Source organism: Sinohyriopsis cumingii, chromosome 7, assembly GCF_028554795.1.
Source record: "Sinohyriopsis cumingii isolate HCF-2022 chromosome 7, ASM2855479v2, whole genome shotgun sequence".
NCBI lineage: Eukaryota > Metazoa > Mollusca > Bivalvia > Unionida > Unionidae > Sinohyriopsis > Sinohyriopsis cumingii.
In genome coordinates, this window is record NC_142967.1 from 96,699,156 (window position 1) to 96,716,229 (window position 17,074).

Consider the following 17,074-nt stretch of genomic DNA (forward strand, 5'->3'; position numbering starts at 1 on the left):
CTCTCGGTAAATGCGTTCTCTCAACTCCACAGGCAAACCACGAATGTTCTCTTGTAAAGTATCCATGAATAGGTCATACTAAATTCTCTTTCTGACACAATAAATGTATTGTTTGCACAGACATGGTTTTAATTCATTGTCGAATCTAAATCGTTTAATCACTAATTTACACATTACAATTCGTTCAGAAGTTTCCTCTTTCACTAAGTTGACATTGCGTAAAAGATGTTGGTAATTCGTTAACTCTTCCTCTGGAATTCGATCCAGTAAGTTTACAATGTAGTAGATAGAATTATCAATACCAAACCAATTCTTTTCAAAACCAGGGGTTCGTTGATCAATGTCTGCCCAATGGAACACTTTCAACTCAATCAGTCCTTGTATAGCATTCAGGTACCAGTGGTTCAAACACCGGTGACGTAACGGATGCAATTGTTCTTTACGTTTGACTTGTATTTTGACCAGCTTTCGGTAAATCCTTTCTCTCAACTCCACAGGCAAAGCACGAATGTTCTCTTGTAAAATATCCATAAAGAGGTTAGTCCGTACAATTCACAATCTTCTCCTAGAGGAAAAGTAATTCACATAGTGAGTAATTTCTGACCACTGCCATTCGGGGTAACGTCCAAGAATGTCACTGAACTCTTTTGACGTAAACGGTCTAGAGTGATATAATAGGACGAATGCACACTTGACCCAGAGAAATCTAACACTTTGATTAATTTTTTTCACTTTCCTCTTGTGAATTTCTCGGCACAAAAGATCTACAGTTACCCATTGAGATTTCGCTCTGGCAAGTCCCTGCCAAACTTCCTTGTAAATCTTCTCTTGCAGTTCTTTAGGTAATGATTCAATATCGTTTTTGAAATGAAGTTTAAATACTGGTCTCGGTGATGTCCAACATTTGATTCCTAGCCAATCTGGTTTCTTCTTCAACGACATGGTAAGTTACTTCAATGTCTCGGTCCCACTAAGGGTAAGTAATGACAATTCGGTGACCATCGAGCATGTTCTACGTAGGCCGAATCTTGTGGTTCCCAGTGGTGAAGTGACACACCGCAACTGAAGCACTTGACTTTATCCCCTTCGCCCAAGTAGAACAATCCGGCTCTGGCTAATTCTTCGGGGGTTTGTCCTCCCAGATATCAGGCCATTTTCCTTTGAACGATTGAAGACGATTTTCAAAGTCGCAGTATTCCGACAAACGCACAGGGAACGAATATTCGTCTTTCACAGGTTCGTTTCGATGAGGGTTGGGTGACATGGACAGGAGTTTACTCAGGGCTGGATGACATCCGTAGGGGGGTAGACGTGAAGGTGGACATCCACCTTTAAAACGAAACCCAGTAAAGTGTCCAAGAGAACGAGTGACATCGCTTTCGCATCCCTCAGGTTTGGCACGCACATCATCACTTTCCATGATAGGGGTAGTAAAAACAAAGTTCCCATGATGCTTTACGGCATCGCTAAGGTCACAGCGTACAGCATCGTTCCCATCGCAAGGCTCACAATCGCATTCCACTTCAGAAGCTCCACACTTGAAGAGTGCCTGTCTAAACTTGTTTTGTGTTTCTCTGAAAGTATTCATCTTGTTCGCTTGGTCTTGGTAGTCACAATGAACTATCGATCTTGCCTAGGGTTCCTTTTTATATACAGACCAATACCGACGTATCCATACGGTAAGGTGAAATGATTGGGAAGTCGCACTCGCTTCTGGTACACGATTTGATAGACTTTTTCCAAGGGTCGACTGACGATGTGGTGAGTGGGTAAACGTACAATCTTGTTCGGTTGATAGGTGGTCACTTTAAAGTGTTCATCTTTTCCAGACTGCAAGGCTTCTTTCAATACCCCAAAGTTCACCACTCGACTGGTACGATAATTCAGTGTCAATCCTTTCACTTTACACGTCGTGTGCACTTCTCCTTGTTTGTCCCGGTATTCGTAGCCGTAATTGTTAGGACCGCCACTGGCGAAACTTAGAATCTTGTCGTCGGGGTGCTCGTCTGTCCAGGCTCCTAAACGGTCTCCTTCGATGTCAGGGTGCTGTTGACTCGGGTGATGGATGTAAATGCAACTGTCCGTGTCAAAGTACAGGACACGTTCCCCTAACAGCTCTAAAGCTTCGTACAATTTTAAGCGAGCATGAGCTGTCACGTAAGCCGCAATAATGACATTTCCAAAGGGGTCGTCTTGTACAAAGTCCAGATCTTCTTCGTAATTCACTAAAATCAAATCTTCGCGAACGACGTCCACGTGTTTCATGAATTTAGTTTTGTCGTGAATCATCTGGAAGTAGCGAGAAGGTTCTGTCAAATATTCCGTCTTGGGTAAACACGGGCGTTGTGCCATTTTTCCCCACAAGCAATTTAACATCACTTTGGCAAACGATCGCCTGCCTTCGTTTTTCTCGATGTGATCTAAAGTGATGCCTTCTTGTGCCCAGTATTTCTCTTTGAATGTCTTTTGGTCTTCGGGAGTGTGACACCAGGACGGATAGCCGCTGGCTTCTTGCTTTAGTTTCAAAAAGGCATCCACGTAGTCTGCGAAAATGCCTTTCTGCGTGGGGTCACCCTTGTGGTATTGTTGTGTCTTGGGAAAGTGACAAATTTCGTACACTTCTAACAGTTGCTATCCCATGTCCAGAGCTTTGAACAATTCTACGCTGACCCAGGTTCCCGTCAAAGCCCGTTCTTCATGGGTGTGCTGACAAGTCTGGTCTTGGTTGCACGTTTCGGCACAAGTACGGCACAAAGGAAACATCAGTTTGCCTTGGCAATGGTGAGGTAACACGGGATGGTACAAGTCCGTGGGAGGCAAAATTTTGCACTTGATCAGACCTTCGTATTGTCGAATGTTTTTCAGGTCGATGTGTTCCGTCAACAATTGTGGGTGCCCTGCAGGAAAGCGACAATATTTGCACACGTAGGGATAAAGCGAACACATGTCCAAGTATTTGATTTCTTCTCCTTTCTCTTCGTCGGCTTGGTACAGCAAACAGGTGGCATTGGTCCTTCCTCCGTACAAACTATCCCTCGGGTTCAAGGGGTCCATGAACTGGTAACTTTCCACGAGACGTTTAAACTCGGGATCGGTTTTCAAACGGTAATCGTATTCGTGTTAAAAATTTCTACCACTTGGTATCCTTCCTGTTCTAACTTTAGGCGTCGCTGACAAGTGGCCTGGTATAAGTCTTCCATGGTTCGTTGTAAAAACTGATTTTTAGTGCTGCGGTCAGGGTAACAGACGGGGCATCCATGAAATAAGCAACCGTTAAATTCGTACACGATCTTGGGGTTTTCTAAGTCCCAGCCATCGACTGAATGCGTTCCGATTGTCTTTTCGCCCCCTCCGTTGCGGGCATGCCGAATCCATTTGTCTTCCTTGTTGCACAAGTAATGTAACCAGCGGTGGGCTTTGACCGAGTATTGACGTTTGACATAGTTGGTCGTTTGAGGACTGATGACAGCCACGGTGCTTTCAGGCATGAATCGTTGGCGGTACACTAAGGAACACGCTTTGGCAATGGTGCAAGCTTCTTTCAAAGGATCGACCCCTCCGTGTTCCATGAACAGTTCTCGAAATTTTCCACAGCAACGCCGTAAAATGTCCACGTCGGAACGACAATACTTTAGCATTTCTTCCTGAAAGTCGAAAGGGTCCGAGGCGTGAGCCTGGAACCAAGCGTAGAAAGCTTCTCGTTGTTCGGTACGCATGTTGTCGGGGTCGTAATAGTGAGCCTCAGGCAAATGGGGTAGAACGGCGTGTTGGTTGGCTTCCGTATTGAAAAAGTGTGGAAAGTACCCTTTAGCCATTTCTGTCATTCCAAACGTTTTAGGCATTCGACTCAAAGGCATGGCCAAGTAACTCATCGAATCTTTAAACTGTACATGTCCCACTTGCATGAAAATGATTTTGGCTCCGTTCAAAGTGACTTTAGGACGTTCGGTGCCTTGTTCCGTATAGTATCTCAAAAGAAACTGTCCATTGTATCCGGAGAAACTGTGAGCCATCACCGTGGCATGACGATGACAATCTCCGTAACGTTCGATGTCCTCTTGGCTCCACGTCTTGTCGATGGGGTCTAAGACCCATCGAGCGAAATCGGCTAGCGTGTTCGGTCCCCGAAAGATTTTTTCACGTCCTCCAGGAATCTTGCTGCAGTGAGGGCAGTGACTCACAATAGGTTCTTGAATGCACTTCTCGCACGCTCGATGAGCCACGCAGAAATTAGGAATGTGATTGCCGATCTCTTGCATGCATTCGAAATCGAAAAAGATGAAATTGCCTGCCTTCTTCTTGTGACCATCCACTTTCTCTGGTTGGGGTTGTTATTTTTGCACGTAACATTCGTGTTCCAAGTCCACGATGAGGTGACAAATGTGACATTTGTTCTTTCCTGAACATACGTGTGCCTTGGCACTATTGGTACGTATGCCTTGTCCACACGCGGGGCACAATCTCAGCAGTTGACAAGCGCATTTCTTTTGTGAACCTTGTGTTTTCAAATGTTGTTGGTAACAGGTAGGACTGACAAACGTGCGCTGACAAGCTGAACAATGCACTGGTTCTTGTCCTTCGCTCAGACAGGGTGGAAAGGCCAAACATCCTGAGCATTTCGATCTACAATGTTTGTGTTGCTCTCGATTGTTATAGCCATAGTCACATTTCTCACAATAATAACCGTATCCCAGGAATCCGGTGATACTGGTAATGGTATCAAAATGGTCATCGTGATGATAGACGTGAATGTATTTCCATACTTAAAGTCTTTCCCTCGAAACAACAGAGGCCCACGCATTTCTTGAGGGTGCACTTTCAAGGTGTAGCGTGGAGCTAGGACATCTTGCAATTTTTGCATTTCAGGAATGCCGCAGGGTGTGTCTTTGGGCAAGTCGGCTTGTTGCAACAGGAGTTCTGCTTCACTTCGTTGTTTGACTCGATCCGATTTTTGAATATTCTCCCAGGCTCTTTTTCATTCTACCGTGTCGTTTTTGTTGGCATAGGTTCGTCCCACCACAATAGCCCTGGCTAAACACATCTGGTCTTGAGGGTTGTGAATTCGGACGAGACTCTTTTTGGTGCTGCGAAGCTCGTCCACCAATAACATCTTTTTGCGTCCAGTCCCTTGAGGAGGAGAGACGTGGGTCATGTCCAGTGTGGCTTTTCCATCGGTGATGTCAAACTGGCCATTGGATTGTTGTACGTGTTGAATTTTGTCCATGACTTTGGAAGCGGTCAATTCTGCAGGGCTGCTAAACTCGATCCAAACAGGGGATTTCAAACCGTCGTGTTGTATGGAAAGTCTCAAGCGATCGTCTTCTTTGAGTTGGCATTGTCGCTTGAGTGTGGTAAGTAAAGAATCCCACACTCCGGTGATGAACCCTTCTGCTTTCTCCAACGGTACTTCGGACTTGAAATCTTTAAACTTCACCGTGTATTTGTAAGCCGTGGTTCTAAATTTTCTAGAGGACCGCTTTTCTGTCTCTCGAATGGAATAGTATTTTTCAGGGTTAACTAAGGGTGGTGAACTTTGTTTAGAGGGTTTGGATTCTGGTTCACTCATGTCCTCTTCAAAATCACTGGCATGAATTTGTGCCAAGACTTCAGCTCTGGTACGAGGCGATAGATCACGTTTCTGCCTCTTACTTTCTTCTTCTTTCTTCTTGAATGAATTGGATCGTTTCATCTTGAGTGCAAAAAGTCAAATGACTACAGTTTAAGCACCATGGACTAATTTATAGTCATGGCAGACCAGCGTATATAAAAGGGTGTGTGTCTTGTCCTTTCACTATTCATTTCACTCTCAAACCGAGCACAACGATGGAAGAGACTAGACAGATCGAACGTTTCATCAGAGCTTTGCGAGGGGTCATCCGAAAATTCTCTTCAGACCAACCGACGGACTACTCTCCTTCCTTTCGAGATAAAAGTCAAGATACTTGCTATATCTGTCAGATGAACGGGCATTGGTCTTCAGAGTGTCCAGACCGTCAAAAAAAAGAAAAGAGGATAGAAAAGACGAAAGTCAAGATACCTGTTATTATTGTCAAGAAAAAGGACATTGGTCTCCAGATTGCCCAAAAAAGAAACAAGAAGAGTCAGAAGAAGAGAGGGATTCTTCAGAGGAAGAAGAGGAAGAAGAGGAAGAAAACAAACAGGTGAAGAAAAAGAAACAGGAAAAGAAAAGAAGAAGGGAAGAAAGTGAGGAGGAAGTGGAGGAAAAGACTGTGAAGAAATTCAAAAAACAGAGAGAGTGAACAATGAGACAGAAGAAGTGTATGAACTTTTTAAAGTGTTCTGTTGAGAATTGTGAATTGTGAATTGGATTGTAAATATTTATAAAAGAATAAATTAATTATATAAGGTAATTGTCTTTGAGTTTTGATTTTTAAAAAAAGAACGTACACTCACACACTCTTACACACTTACTACAGGGGTAAATTTTTTTTTTTTTTTTTTTTTTTTTTTTTTTTTGAGTTATTGGCAATTGAAAGTCTATCTCTTTTAGAAAGACGTGGGTGGCCCTGAAAAGGGCCTTTTTCTTGGTGTAGGAGTGAGTTTAAGCAATCAACTTTAACTGTCTTAAGCCTTTGCCACGGCCGAGGCCTACTTCTGATGATGATGATGATTTGGTTGAAATCACTAAGGGTGGTACGGTAGGCTTAGTCACAGGGCTGGAGTGTTTAGCTCGGGAAGGTCGTATTCTCTTCGGTCGTGATAAAGAAGTCTGATACATTTGTTTCAGACTTCTTAACTCCGCTAAAATGTATAACAGTACCGTGACGGTTTGACTTTCACCCTCTTGTTTCTTTGCTGCTTCTTCTTCTTCTTGTTTTTTTCTTACCTCTTCTTCTTGCTGTTGTTGCTGTAGGAGAAAAGCTTGTTCCGCTTCCTTTTGTCGTTGTATAAATTTCTCCAATTCTTCTTTCTGTCTCTGTCTAAAATTCTCCACTTGCGGTAATGAAGAAGGTGACGAAAGTTCCGGAACAAATTCTTGCGAGGTAAGAAAATCCACAAAATCCCAATTTACCTCTTCTGAAAGTAAGTCCGGGTTCCCTTGGGTGGTCTCCACTGCTGGTGCACCCCAATTGATCGTTTTCTGAGTTTCCGTCGTGTTGAATAACTGTCGCATGAATTGACTGAGCACAGGCGCTAGCGAATCTATATAGACCACGTGACGTCACAGACTGCTCTCTTCGGATTGGATGCGGGCTGACTGAATTTTGTAACGCGTGTTTGGATTGGTCAATGAACTCAGTCCGTTTCAATCCTTCCTCTACCTATAAATAAGCGCAGTTCAGTGCATTGATTCACCTGTTCTCGTCGCCTCAGCATGTGGACTGACGTTGAATCTTCCACCCTTGTGTCAACAATGATGTTCAGGACGGACATACCGATGTATGTCCGATCCGAATGGACAGTTGTCCATAGGACCTCCACCAGCCTATGGATATCTAGGATTTACGTGGAGAGGCAAGAATGCCTCAAAAGAGTGTTAGTGTATGGTCCTAGCATTAGACGAAGCTTAAGGACAAGAAGAAGTCACAGATGCCCTTTATGTTAAGGCCATATATAAAACCAAAGGCCCTTTTCAGGGCCACTCACATCTCTCGAAAAGAGATAGACTTTCAATTGCCTACCCCTTTTTTATATTATTTGTGTGTGTGTGTGTGTGTGTGTGTGTGTGTGTGTGTGTGTTTTATCCCTGTTTCTTTTCCATAGACCCATCAGATTAAGTCGGGACCTTATTAAAATAGGGTCCCGACCCTGTTCCATTTCCCCTAGTCCCTAGACAGACACACACTCTATTCCCATGTTCAATTCCCCTTGTCCCTAGAGTGACCCAGCAATTTTCCCCATGTTAAATTTCCATTGTCTCTAAATTGTCCCAAGGGGTTTTTTAATGGTAAGTCCCATTGTCCCTACGGTATCCCCATTCACAACTGATGATATTTCTACTTGCACATTACAATTCTGAAACGCCCAAAGAAGTAATAATCCGCGAGCAAAAAGTCTGACAATGAAATAAACAAACGGTAGTTTATTTTGATATAATCGTGGCAGAAGGCTGCTATGGTTTACTTCTTAGCCCATCTCTGTGAAGGGGATCACCTATTGTATTAACCTCAATGTCCCCGTCGGCGTCCGATTCGGCGTCCGCACATATAACACCATATACATATGCAAGTTTACTGGCTTTGAGCATGCTTTTGCGTTTAGCTCATGACCACACGAGTTTTGTTCGTGTTATATGCTTGCTAATCTATCTAGAACAATGAAAATTTGGTAAGAAGATACATTGTGACAAGAGCGCAAGAAGAAAGTTGAATCATTTAAGATGTCCAACTTCATTATTTCTGGAAATCTTCAACAATACTGTAATATCAATTTTCCATGCAATACTTCATTGCATTACAAAACGAAACTCGTATAGAGTTTTAACTACAGTTAAAACTGTGGTTACGGGCACCAAAGCAAACAGCAGACACACTCATTTATAAAGAATCTTTTTTTCAGTATTTACAGATTTCGTTATTTAGCTGGCCTTTTGAAAATCTATGTTTGAATGTTATGAAAGAAACTCCTAATGCACATAGAAATAAAACAAGCTTAAATGACAAAATTTACTATTTAGTTAATCTTGTTAACTGTTCAAGCTGTTGATTGGAAGAAATTTACAAAATTATTGATGCCATGGTGTAAGCTCTAAATTATTGATGCCACGGTATAAGTTATGATATCTGACATTGGCTTGGAAATTTAAGTCATCTAACATTTACAAAGATTTCATGCGTTGATTTGTTGTTTGGTCCATTGTCCATGAAACACTGGTTATCTCTTTGGTTGTTCCATTTACAATAACTATGTTAAATTCACGTCCATACACTTCAATTTCAGTAGAAATTGAGTTATCCTCAATAAATTCAAAATCGTATTGAACGTAGAATTTGTACCTTTCGTTGTCATTTAAATTACGAATTTTTTTTTTGCTATACAACTTCTAATCTAAAGTGATGAAGCTGGAAATAACAACCATAATTATGTCTTTCACACATTAAATGACCGAAGGTGATAAAAAATTAAATGATAGAATCTGAAAATATTATTTATTTATGATAATGATGAAAAACATACTATTCGGACACAATATCAATTTCAATCAGACGATATTGCAACTATTGGCGGTTTTCTTAGATGAATGTGAATACAGTGCCATCACTATTAAATTGAAAGACTCATTTGGAGATTATGGTATGATGTAGATACGGACATTGAAAGCAAACATCACAGAGGTGTTATATAGTTATGAATGGTGACATATACATCAGTCCCAAGGAAATGTAATTACAAATTACGAAGTAAAAGTTACACAGAATGGCGGAACAAACCTAGCACATAGTTCGTGTTTTACAGCATGTCATACTAAAGAATGTATCATATATACGGTATCCACTGGATACTCGCTGGTGTGGAATTTGTCAACGAGAGATGCCTCACACAGATCTTGATACACTACATTGGTAATTATAAGCGGTTTCATAACGAAACTGTGTCCGTGTATAGCATTTTAACTCCGTACTACTCGTAGACGAAGAGCTTAGAAAGATTAAGCACTGAGATACGTAGATTGGCTTTCTCAGCAATAGTAGTTCCGCTTTTTTGCTATGCACTGCTTCGAGCCCATCATCAAAGATTTTCCGTGACTCGAAAGTCGAGTTCGCAACGAGCCTCTGAAGTTTATATTGCTCGCTGTCCCCAACAAGATCAACGCGGATTCGCTTTCGCACATTCTCCGTTGTTTTGTCAAACATGGCATTATTTTTTAACTCTGTGCAGATCCATAGTTATTTATATATGCAGTGTCATCGAGGTGCGCTGTCAAAATCCAAGCACCCGGTGGACAACTGCAGGTTTCTTACGTGGACCACATAGTTGAGCTTGCGACGCAAGTCGGAACCGGCTTGCATTCTGTAAACATGCGTCTGGAATCATGCACGTTCCACTATGTTACGAGGACAGCCACTTGCGGGGCACTGGCTGCGTTTCTGGGACCAGCGGATAATAAATGTAGATGTGGTAAAGCGCACCTGGGAATTCCAGGTCAACTTCAAAGAAGTATCCATGTTCACTTTTGCTATCGTACCGTGTACGTGTCTACATTCGCGGGATTGATCCTCTGAAACTCACCCACGACCACTGACTGCATCATCGCAAAGCCATAGAAAGTGTTGCACAGAACTTACATGATGTATCTGTTTGGGACAGTGAGGTTATATCCGTCCACAAGCGGATTGTTCGCGAGTTTAGCGATGGCTCGCCATAGAAATCCCGCCACATTTAAGGCGTGGTGGAGCACCGAGGCAAACACTTAACGAGAGCAAATGTGATTGACAATGACATATTGTGCCGCAAAGTTCACGTTTTCCAAGGCATACGCGTTTGTATTGATTGCGTCCCATAGCCATTGAACTTCTTGTATATACGCAGATCATTTTGCTTCCATCTGAATTCCTGAATGCTTGTTCCATATATATATATATATATATATATATATATATATATATATATATATATATATATATATATATATATATATATATATATATATATATATATATATATATATATGGGGGGGGGCCGAGTGGCCGAGTGGTCTAAAGCGCTCTCCGTTACGGATCACTGCCATTTCACCTCTGTCTGCGTGGGTTCGAGTCTAGGATAGGATTCGGCTAACGTGGGTATGTGAGAACGCTCGCGAGTGGCTTCTCGTGGATCGGCGGTTCTTCCCGGGGTCTTCCCGGGTTCTTCCTCCACCATTAATACTGGCCGCCATGCATAGACTATCGTGTGCTGAAATATGGCGTTAAACCCCACAACAACAACATACATACATACATACATACGTACATACATACATACATATATATATATATATATATATATATATATATATATATATATATATATATATATATATATATATATATATATATATATATATATATATATATATATATATATATATATCGCATTTCCTGCTTATATGTGTGGGGATATTAGTAAACATTTCCTAATCCAGATTATATTACGATTATCGTACGTAACTGTACGGCCTCAAGCCGTACAATACCTTCCACTTAGGATGGGGATTTCTAATGTCACATCAGGCCACGCTAAACAGGCGCATCTTTCCGACCACAACTAAAAAGATGAGGTATCAGCTCAGATATAATTTCCTCCAAGCTGGGCTTGATAACGAATCAACCCGTTAAATCGTACACCGTCAATCATGATATGTTTATATCAAAATAATCTCAAACATCTTTTGCCACTTGTAGATATACCCGAAAGTTTGTTTATTTGTATATTTAAATCTATCATTGGTAAATCTTACATATAGGGTCAAAATTCTTGCACTTGGAATGTTGCAGATTTTATTTTAAGATTTCTTCTGAATGTCATTGAATAGATGTCATTATGTTAGTATTATTAAAATCATCTTTCAAACTGAATTGCTAATTATTATATTTGCTATCACTGGTGATGTATTCACTAAATTTCACTTTGTTAAACGCAGCGACATAAACATTTCTTGCACAATATCATAGAATGACTTTTTACGCTTCGTGTCATAAGTTTCATCAAGTTTACATCGTTCTTGTTCCAGTACGATCCCAAAAATCAAATCAGATATCACTATGTTCCTGATACTATTTGCAAAATCATACATTTTATTGCCTGAATAAAAAATATATATGACACAATTAGGCCAAATAGCGATCTAACATTCTAATGACGTTACAAACACGCCATAACTGCTCCTGTGGCCTAGGGGTTAGAGCGTCCGCCTCGGATGCGCGAGGTCGCGGATTCGAGTCCCAGAGAGTTATAATAAAGACTTATAAAACTGGCGCTAGCAGTTGCCTCGCTTGGCGCTCAGGATTAAATTGCTAGTGTCAGGACTGGTCGGCCTGGTGTCAGGATAATGTGGGTGAGTTGGACATCATGCTACATATCTGGTCCATCAGACATCACTATAAACTGCCACACTGCAGATTTCGTAGTGACATGACTGAAAATTTGTGAAAGCTACGTTAAAAATCCAAATTAAACACACACACACACACACACACACACACACACACACACACACACATGCATTGCTTGGACAATATGATTCACGCATTAGCTACACACATAAATTGTTTGAAAAGATTATGCGCATGAATCAGTGAAGTTTTCGCCATAATAGTATATATTCTCACGTAAAAGGAAATCTCTGCAAAATAATTAGCCAATTACTAGGAGCAAACGTCACGGAGTGAAGTGTTAGTGAGTTTCTATGATGCCATGGTTCACTTTACGTGAATTCGGGTCAAAACCGCAGCAGTGTCCCTGTCGTACCATAGTCCCTATTAAAATCTAGTGGAGTACATTGGTGGTGTGACTGCAGTGGCAGTATTTACGGTAGGAAACCGGTAAATCACACAATGGAATCAACAAGAATGGACTTAGCAAATACCGTTTATGTCGCCATATTGGCAAATGTGATGCAATTGTATTGGCGAAATGTGCCTGTAAACCATGAATTAACTGGCCTAAAGTGGCGTACTTAAAATAATTCCCTGTGTTACGGGATAGTTGTATACTTTCTACGCCGTGATCTGCTGACGGTACGGAAAATTGATGAAGAGAAACCATGCAGATGTGCGGTTGATAGACAATTGGAAAGTTGTGAGATCTGTGGTCTTGTATTGATTAGAGTAAAATTTATGTATAGAATGGACACGTCGGACTTTCTATTTACAACTGAAGTTGTATATAAGTCTTTTGAAATATGGGGTAAACTTATGACTTCTAGTGGAATCGCGCCAGGGTTTGAGACCGTTCGGTCAAGCAAATACTCCTGGCTTTTAACAATGTTGTATGCGGTATATAGTTGCGATCGATAATACTATTTTTGAAGCAGTGTTTCATTCTTTTATATATATATATATATATATATATATATATATATATATATATATATATATATATATATATATATATATATATATATATATATATATATATATATATATATATATATATATATATATATATATATATATATATATATATATATATATATATATATATATATATATATATATATATATATATATATATATATATATATATATATATATATAGTAACAATCATCGCACATGATTTTCCGTGTATCTCATATTTACTCACTTTATCTATGACAAAGTGGACGTTATAGTTCGAATGAAAGATACGGAAGCCTCAACTATCAGGGTTGACAGCACATAGGTCCTTTGTCTACAAAAAATCGAATATCACTCTACAGGCCAGTGCAAAATAATGGCAAATTATCAGATCTTTACTGTACTCCCACCTGCATGTGTCAATCTTTGTTTGAAGTGGTCGTCAACCCCGCCGACCCTCTATGCCACGTTATGGTTGTACACGTCCTTGGAATCAACCTATTAATGCCGTATATACATCAGTCTAGTCTTGGTACTGAGTTATGGGTATCGACTGGGTGGTCATCCATTACAGTTAGAAATCTGTCCACAGTTTTTGTCGTCTGTATCTGGGTGTATGCGGTAAGCATGAGCTAGATATGAAAATCCCAGAGGATTTATCTAGATCAATGGAGGACATGAGATAAATAATTCGAATCGTGTATGATATTACAGCCTTACAGACCATCCCTGCATTTTCATGAAGTAAATATTATAAGAGTGATTCGAATGGTTCGTCGAAATTTCGTATTTTTTTAATGTGCGGCAATAGGTGCCATATTATCAGATCCATATGACGTTGACGTCTACATCGGAGGTAAACGGAAGATGATGACGTGCAAGTTACCTTACTTTAACATTGTACAAATTGTATGGCTTCTGTAGTGACTATATTCGTTAAAAGATATATACATTTGTGATTTGAAATAATGAAGTGGTATTTTGTCACCTATTAATAATGTTCGAATAAAATATTACACCAGAAAAATTCAACCTTGAGAAATGATGACAGAAGTCTTCATCTTCTGGAATGAACATTTTCATCAATAAAGTGGAAAGTGATTTATCTGTTCTCTATTGTGGACACCGTACACTTGTCAAAGTGTTCACGAAGGATTAATCGTTTATGAGATGTGGTCGATACAAAGTGTGACGATGAGATGGGAAGTATCACAAATGAATGGATTGCATCGTTGTATAAATGTTTCATTGGACAAGGAATGAATATCCAATAAAAAGACATATTTGCTGGAAATGCCACATTCATTCTCGCGTAATGAACAAAAAACGTAAATGCAGACACTAAACCGTGGCTGAATCTTTTTAAAGGCCTTTCAATATCTTACAGTTGTTACCAAAGTATAAGAGGAGTGAAAACATATGAGCATTCGATTTGACTGGTATTCGGTTATACCATATATTCGAGTGTCCTCTAGCATGAATATAAATTTGACCATTATATCGAAAGTCTGAGGTACTGTAAAACCAACGAACTGTCTCTTTAAAGGTTTCGACATTTCCTCACCCTTGTTTTGAACAATATACAGAGGCTCATGAATGCATGACTGCCTCCTTGCCGAGAAAGATGGGGGTTTCCGAGATACGCCTCCGTCGAAAGCTTCAACAGAGAGACTTATCTATGTACCACAGGTTGACACATACGTATCCCAGGTAAGAGTTTGATACCGTGCATTTCACTAACAGCGTCGGTCAAGAATGTCGATGTCTTTTGTGACACATTTAAACATGTCATAAACATATTTCTTTGTTTGTATCATTTCGCTGATTTTATCATTCTGCTGTTTAACAGATTAGTCTAAGCTAATGAGTGTTAGTAGTCACAAAAGACATCTTGTTACTTATTCGTATTGCACCTGAACATACATTGGTAGGCCTTACATCTTGATTACTTTAGGAAACCGGAATACAGGTACCGTATATACTCGCTTATAAGACCAAATAAAGTACAAACTGCACAGACTCTGAACTGCCGTCGCATAATGAGCCGGTAGATCAGGGTCTATGTTTTTGCAGCTGGACTCGACTTACTCGCGAATATATAACGTATTCATTGTCATTTGTCAGAGTGTGACGTTTGCTTATATTCTCAGACAGGCATTTTTGTATCTTTATCTTGTCTCTTAATTTAAAAATAACTGTCAAAGTCTATTTTTGTATAGTTATTATAATATTTTTCTTTTTACTTGTCTTTATTTCTGCCTTATTTATAATAAACGTATAAAGTATTCATCTTTCCAAAAATCTATTCCAATAAACAAATACTAGATAATCTTCTGAAATACTTCATGTGCACGAATAAAAACCACCCTGAATTAGGCCTAACTAAACAATACGGAGAATCTCTTCAGCGTCATATAAAAAATTCAGCGCTACGCCGAATGCCTAGGATACAAGCAGCTCGAATTGGAACTAAAAGCGTTTCCAATACATTTTCATTCTATGTTTATTTTTCTCCATCATGGTTTTATTATCTGTTAATATATTGATGGTGTTTTGAACAAAGTCTTAAAGATATCGCAATTTTGTCATTCAATGGGGTGACAAATGACCCAGTGTCAGGAATTCCACGGTTACCTGCATCATACGTGTAGAATACTAATACACAGCTGGTGATTTAAAGCGTTGTTCAAAGCACGAATCAAATTAATTGACTCAAGATTACTCGAACTCTGGTTTATGTGCTGTACTGATAAAAGACCGATGAATAATTTCTCATAGTGAATATTATTGTACCTGTTATGTTGATTGTTGACGTTGTCGCAGGGAAGACTTTGACTCCTGTACTATTCACGGTGATGACTATTATGTTTTTAGTAAAATAATATTATTTTCAGTATTTCACACGAGGTAATGCGACGTATAAAACGTCCGTGCGTGGCAATATTCGCCACAGGAACAGATATAGTTGCCTTTGTGAAGTATAGCATCGCGTAGTCAAGGGAAAACTACAAACTTTCCTAAAGTAGGTCCATTTTGTTAGTATTACGACTCTATGGTCACACGCTTAAGTAACACTAAATAAACAAAACCAACAAGTTTTGTAAAACTTAACAATCAATTTATATATTAAAGTGATAAACGAAAAATGTGAGAGGAAATTACAGTATAATAATGAAGTGAATCCTAACTTTTCATTATAAAATTCTATGAAAGTCCTAAACGAATGAAAAGTCCCTAATAGTTTTCAATACCGGAAATATACTGGTCCTCCAAAAACCGTGAACTTGTCTGGCGTTTCCAGAATTCTTTCTAATAATTTACAACAGTCCCGGAATAATAGTATAGTCCAAAATATGAGTACTTTCTATTTCCACTGAACAGTCCAAACAAATGTTTTTCCTCTCGAAAAATATCTAAGTACAACATAAAATACCTACTTCGCAATAGACCCAGCGTACCATCATACACTATTGATTTTGCGTCAATTAAGAATATTCACGATCGCGCAACCAATCGGGAGCCACATAATTACTCTGAAAACGTCGATATCCCAGCAGACACTGAGAAACTACGCCATAGGTGCGATTTTAAGTCTGATTATTACTAATAGTCAACTCCAACGTAAACATCTATTTATAAATCCTATGCTATTTGCGTTCTAAAAAAACAGAGCCTGGTCACGTACTCAATTTATAACAAAGGATATTCTATGCATATTACAGCCATGAATAAGAATGATAAAAATGAGATAAAATAATGTACCATGAGTTGCAAAAATATAGATATAGATAACAGTTAGCCAATAGGAACTTGATAATTTGTAATGTGATCTACCAATGAACCATTAGCAAATCATGTGTACAAGCAGAGTTTAGGTAATGTATGACTGAGATGATACCAAAAATGATGCAATGATTTCTACACGTGATCAACCATTTAGATAGAATAATGTTCACCATTCTAACTGACATTAAAACATGGTGTTTCCTTCATGTATATAGTGTATGTATATGGTGTCTAGTAAATTTGGGACGCATATCTATTAAACACCAAGAATTTTCAGAATCAAATGTAAAGA

At 39.5% G+C, this 17,074-nt stretch overlaps 1 protein-coding gene across 1 annotated transcript in view; it reads left to right on the forward strand.

Annotated features, from left to right (window-relative positions):
• Window positions 1-13,809: 13,809 nt before the first annotated feature.
• LOC149795765 (uncharacterized) overlaps window positions 13,810-17,074 on the forward strand; it is a 95,167-nt gene continuing 91,902 nt past the window's right edge. Inside the window, exon 1 of the mRNA XM_089965679.1 lies at window positions 13,810-14,706. Within this exon, the coding sequence (XP_089821805.1) occupies window positions 14,593-14,706 (114 nt within the window). The 5' untranslated portion in view covers window positions 13,810-14,592. The remainder of the gene's footprint in view (window positions 14,707-17,074) is intronic.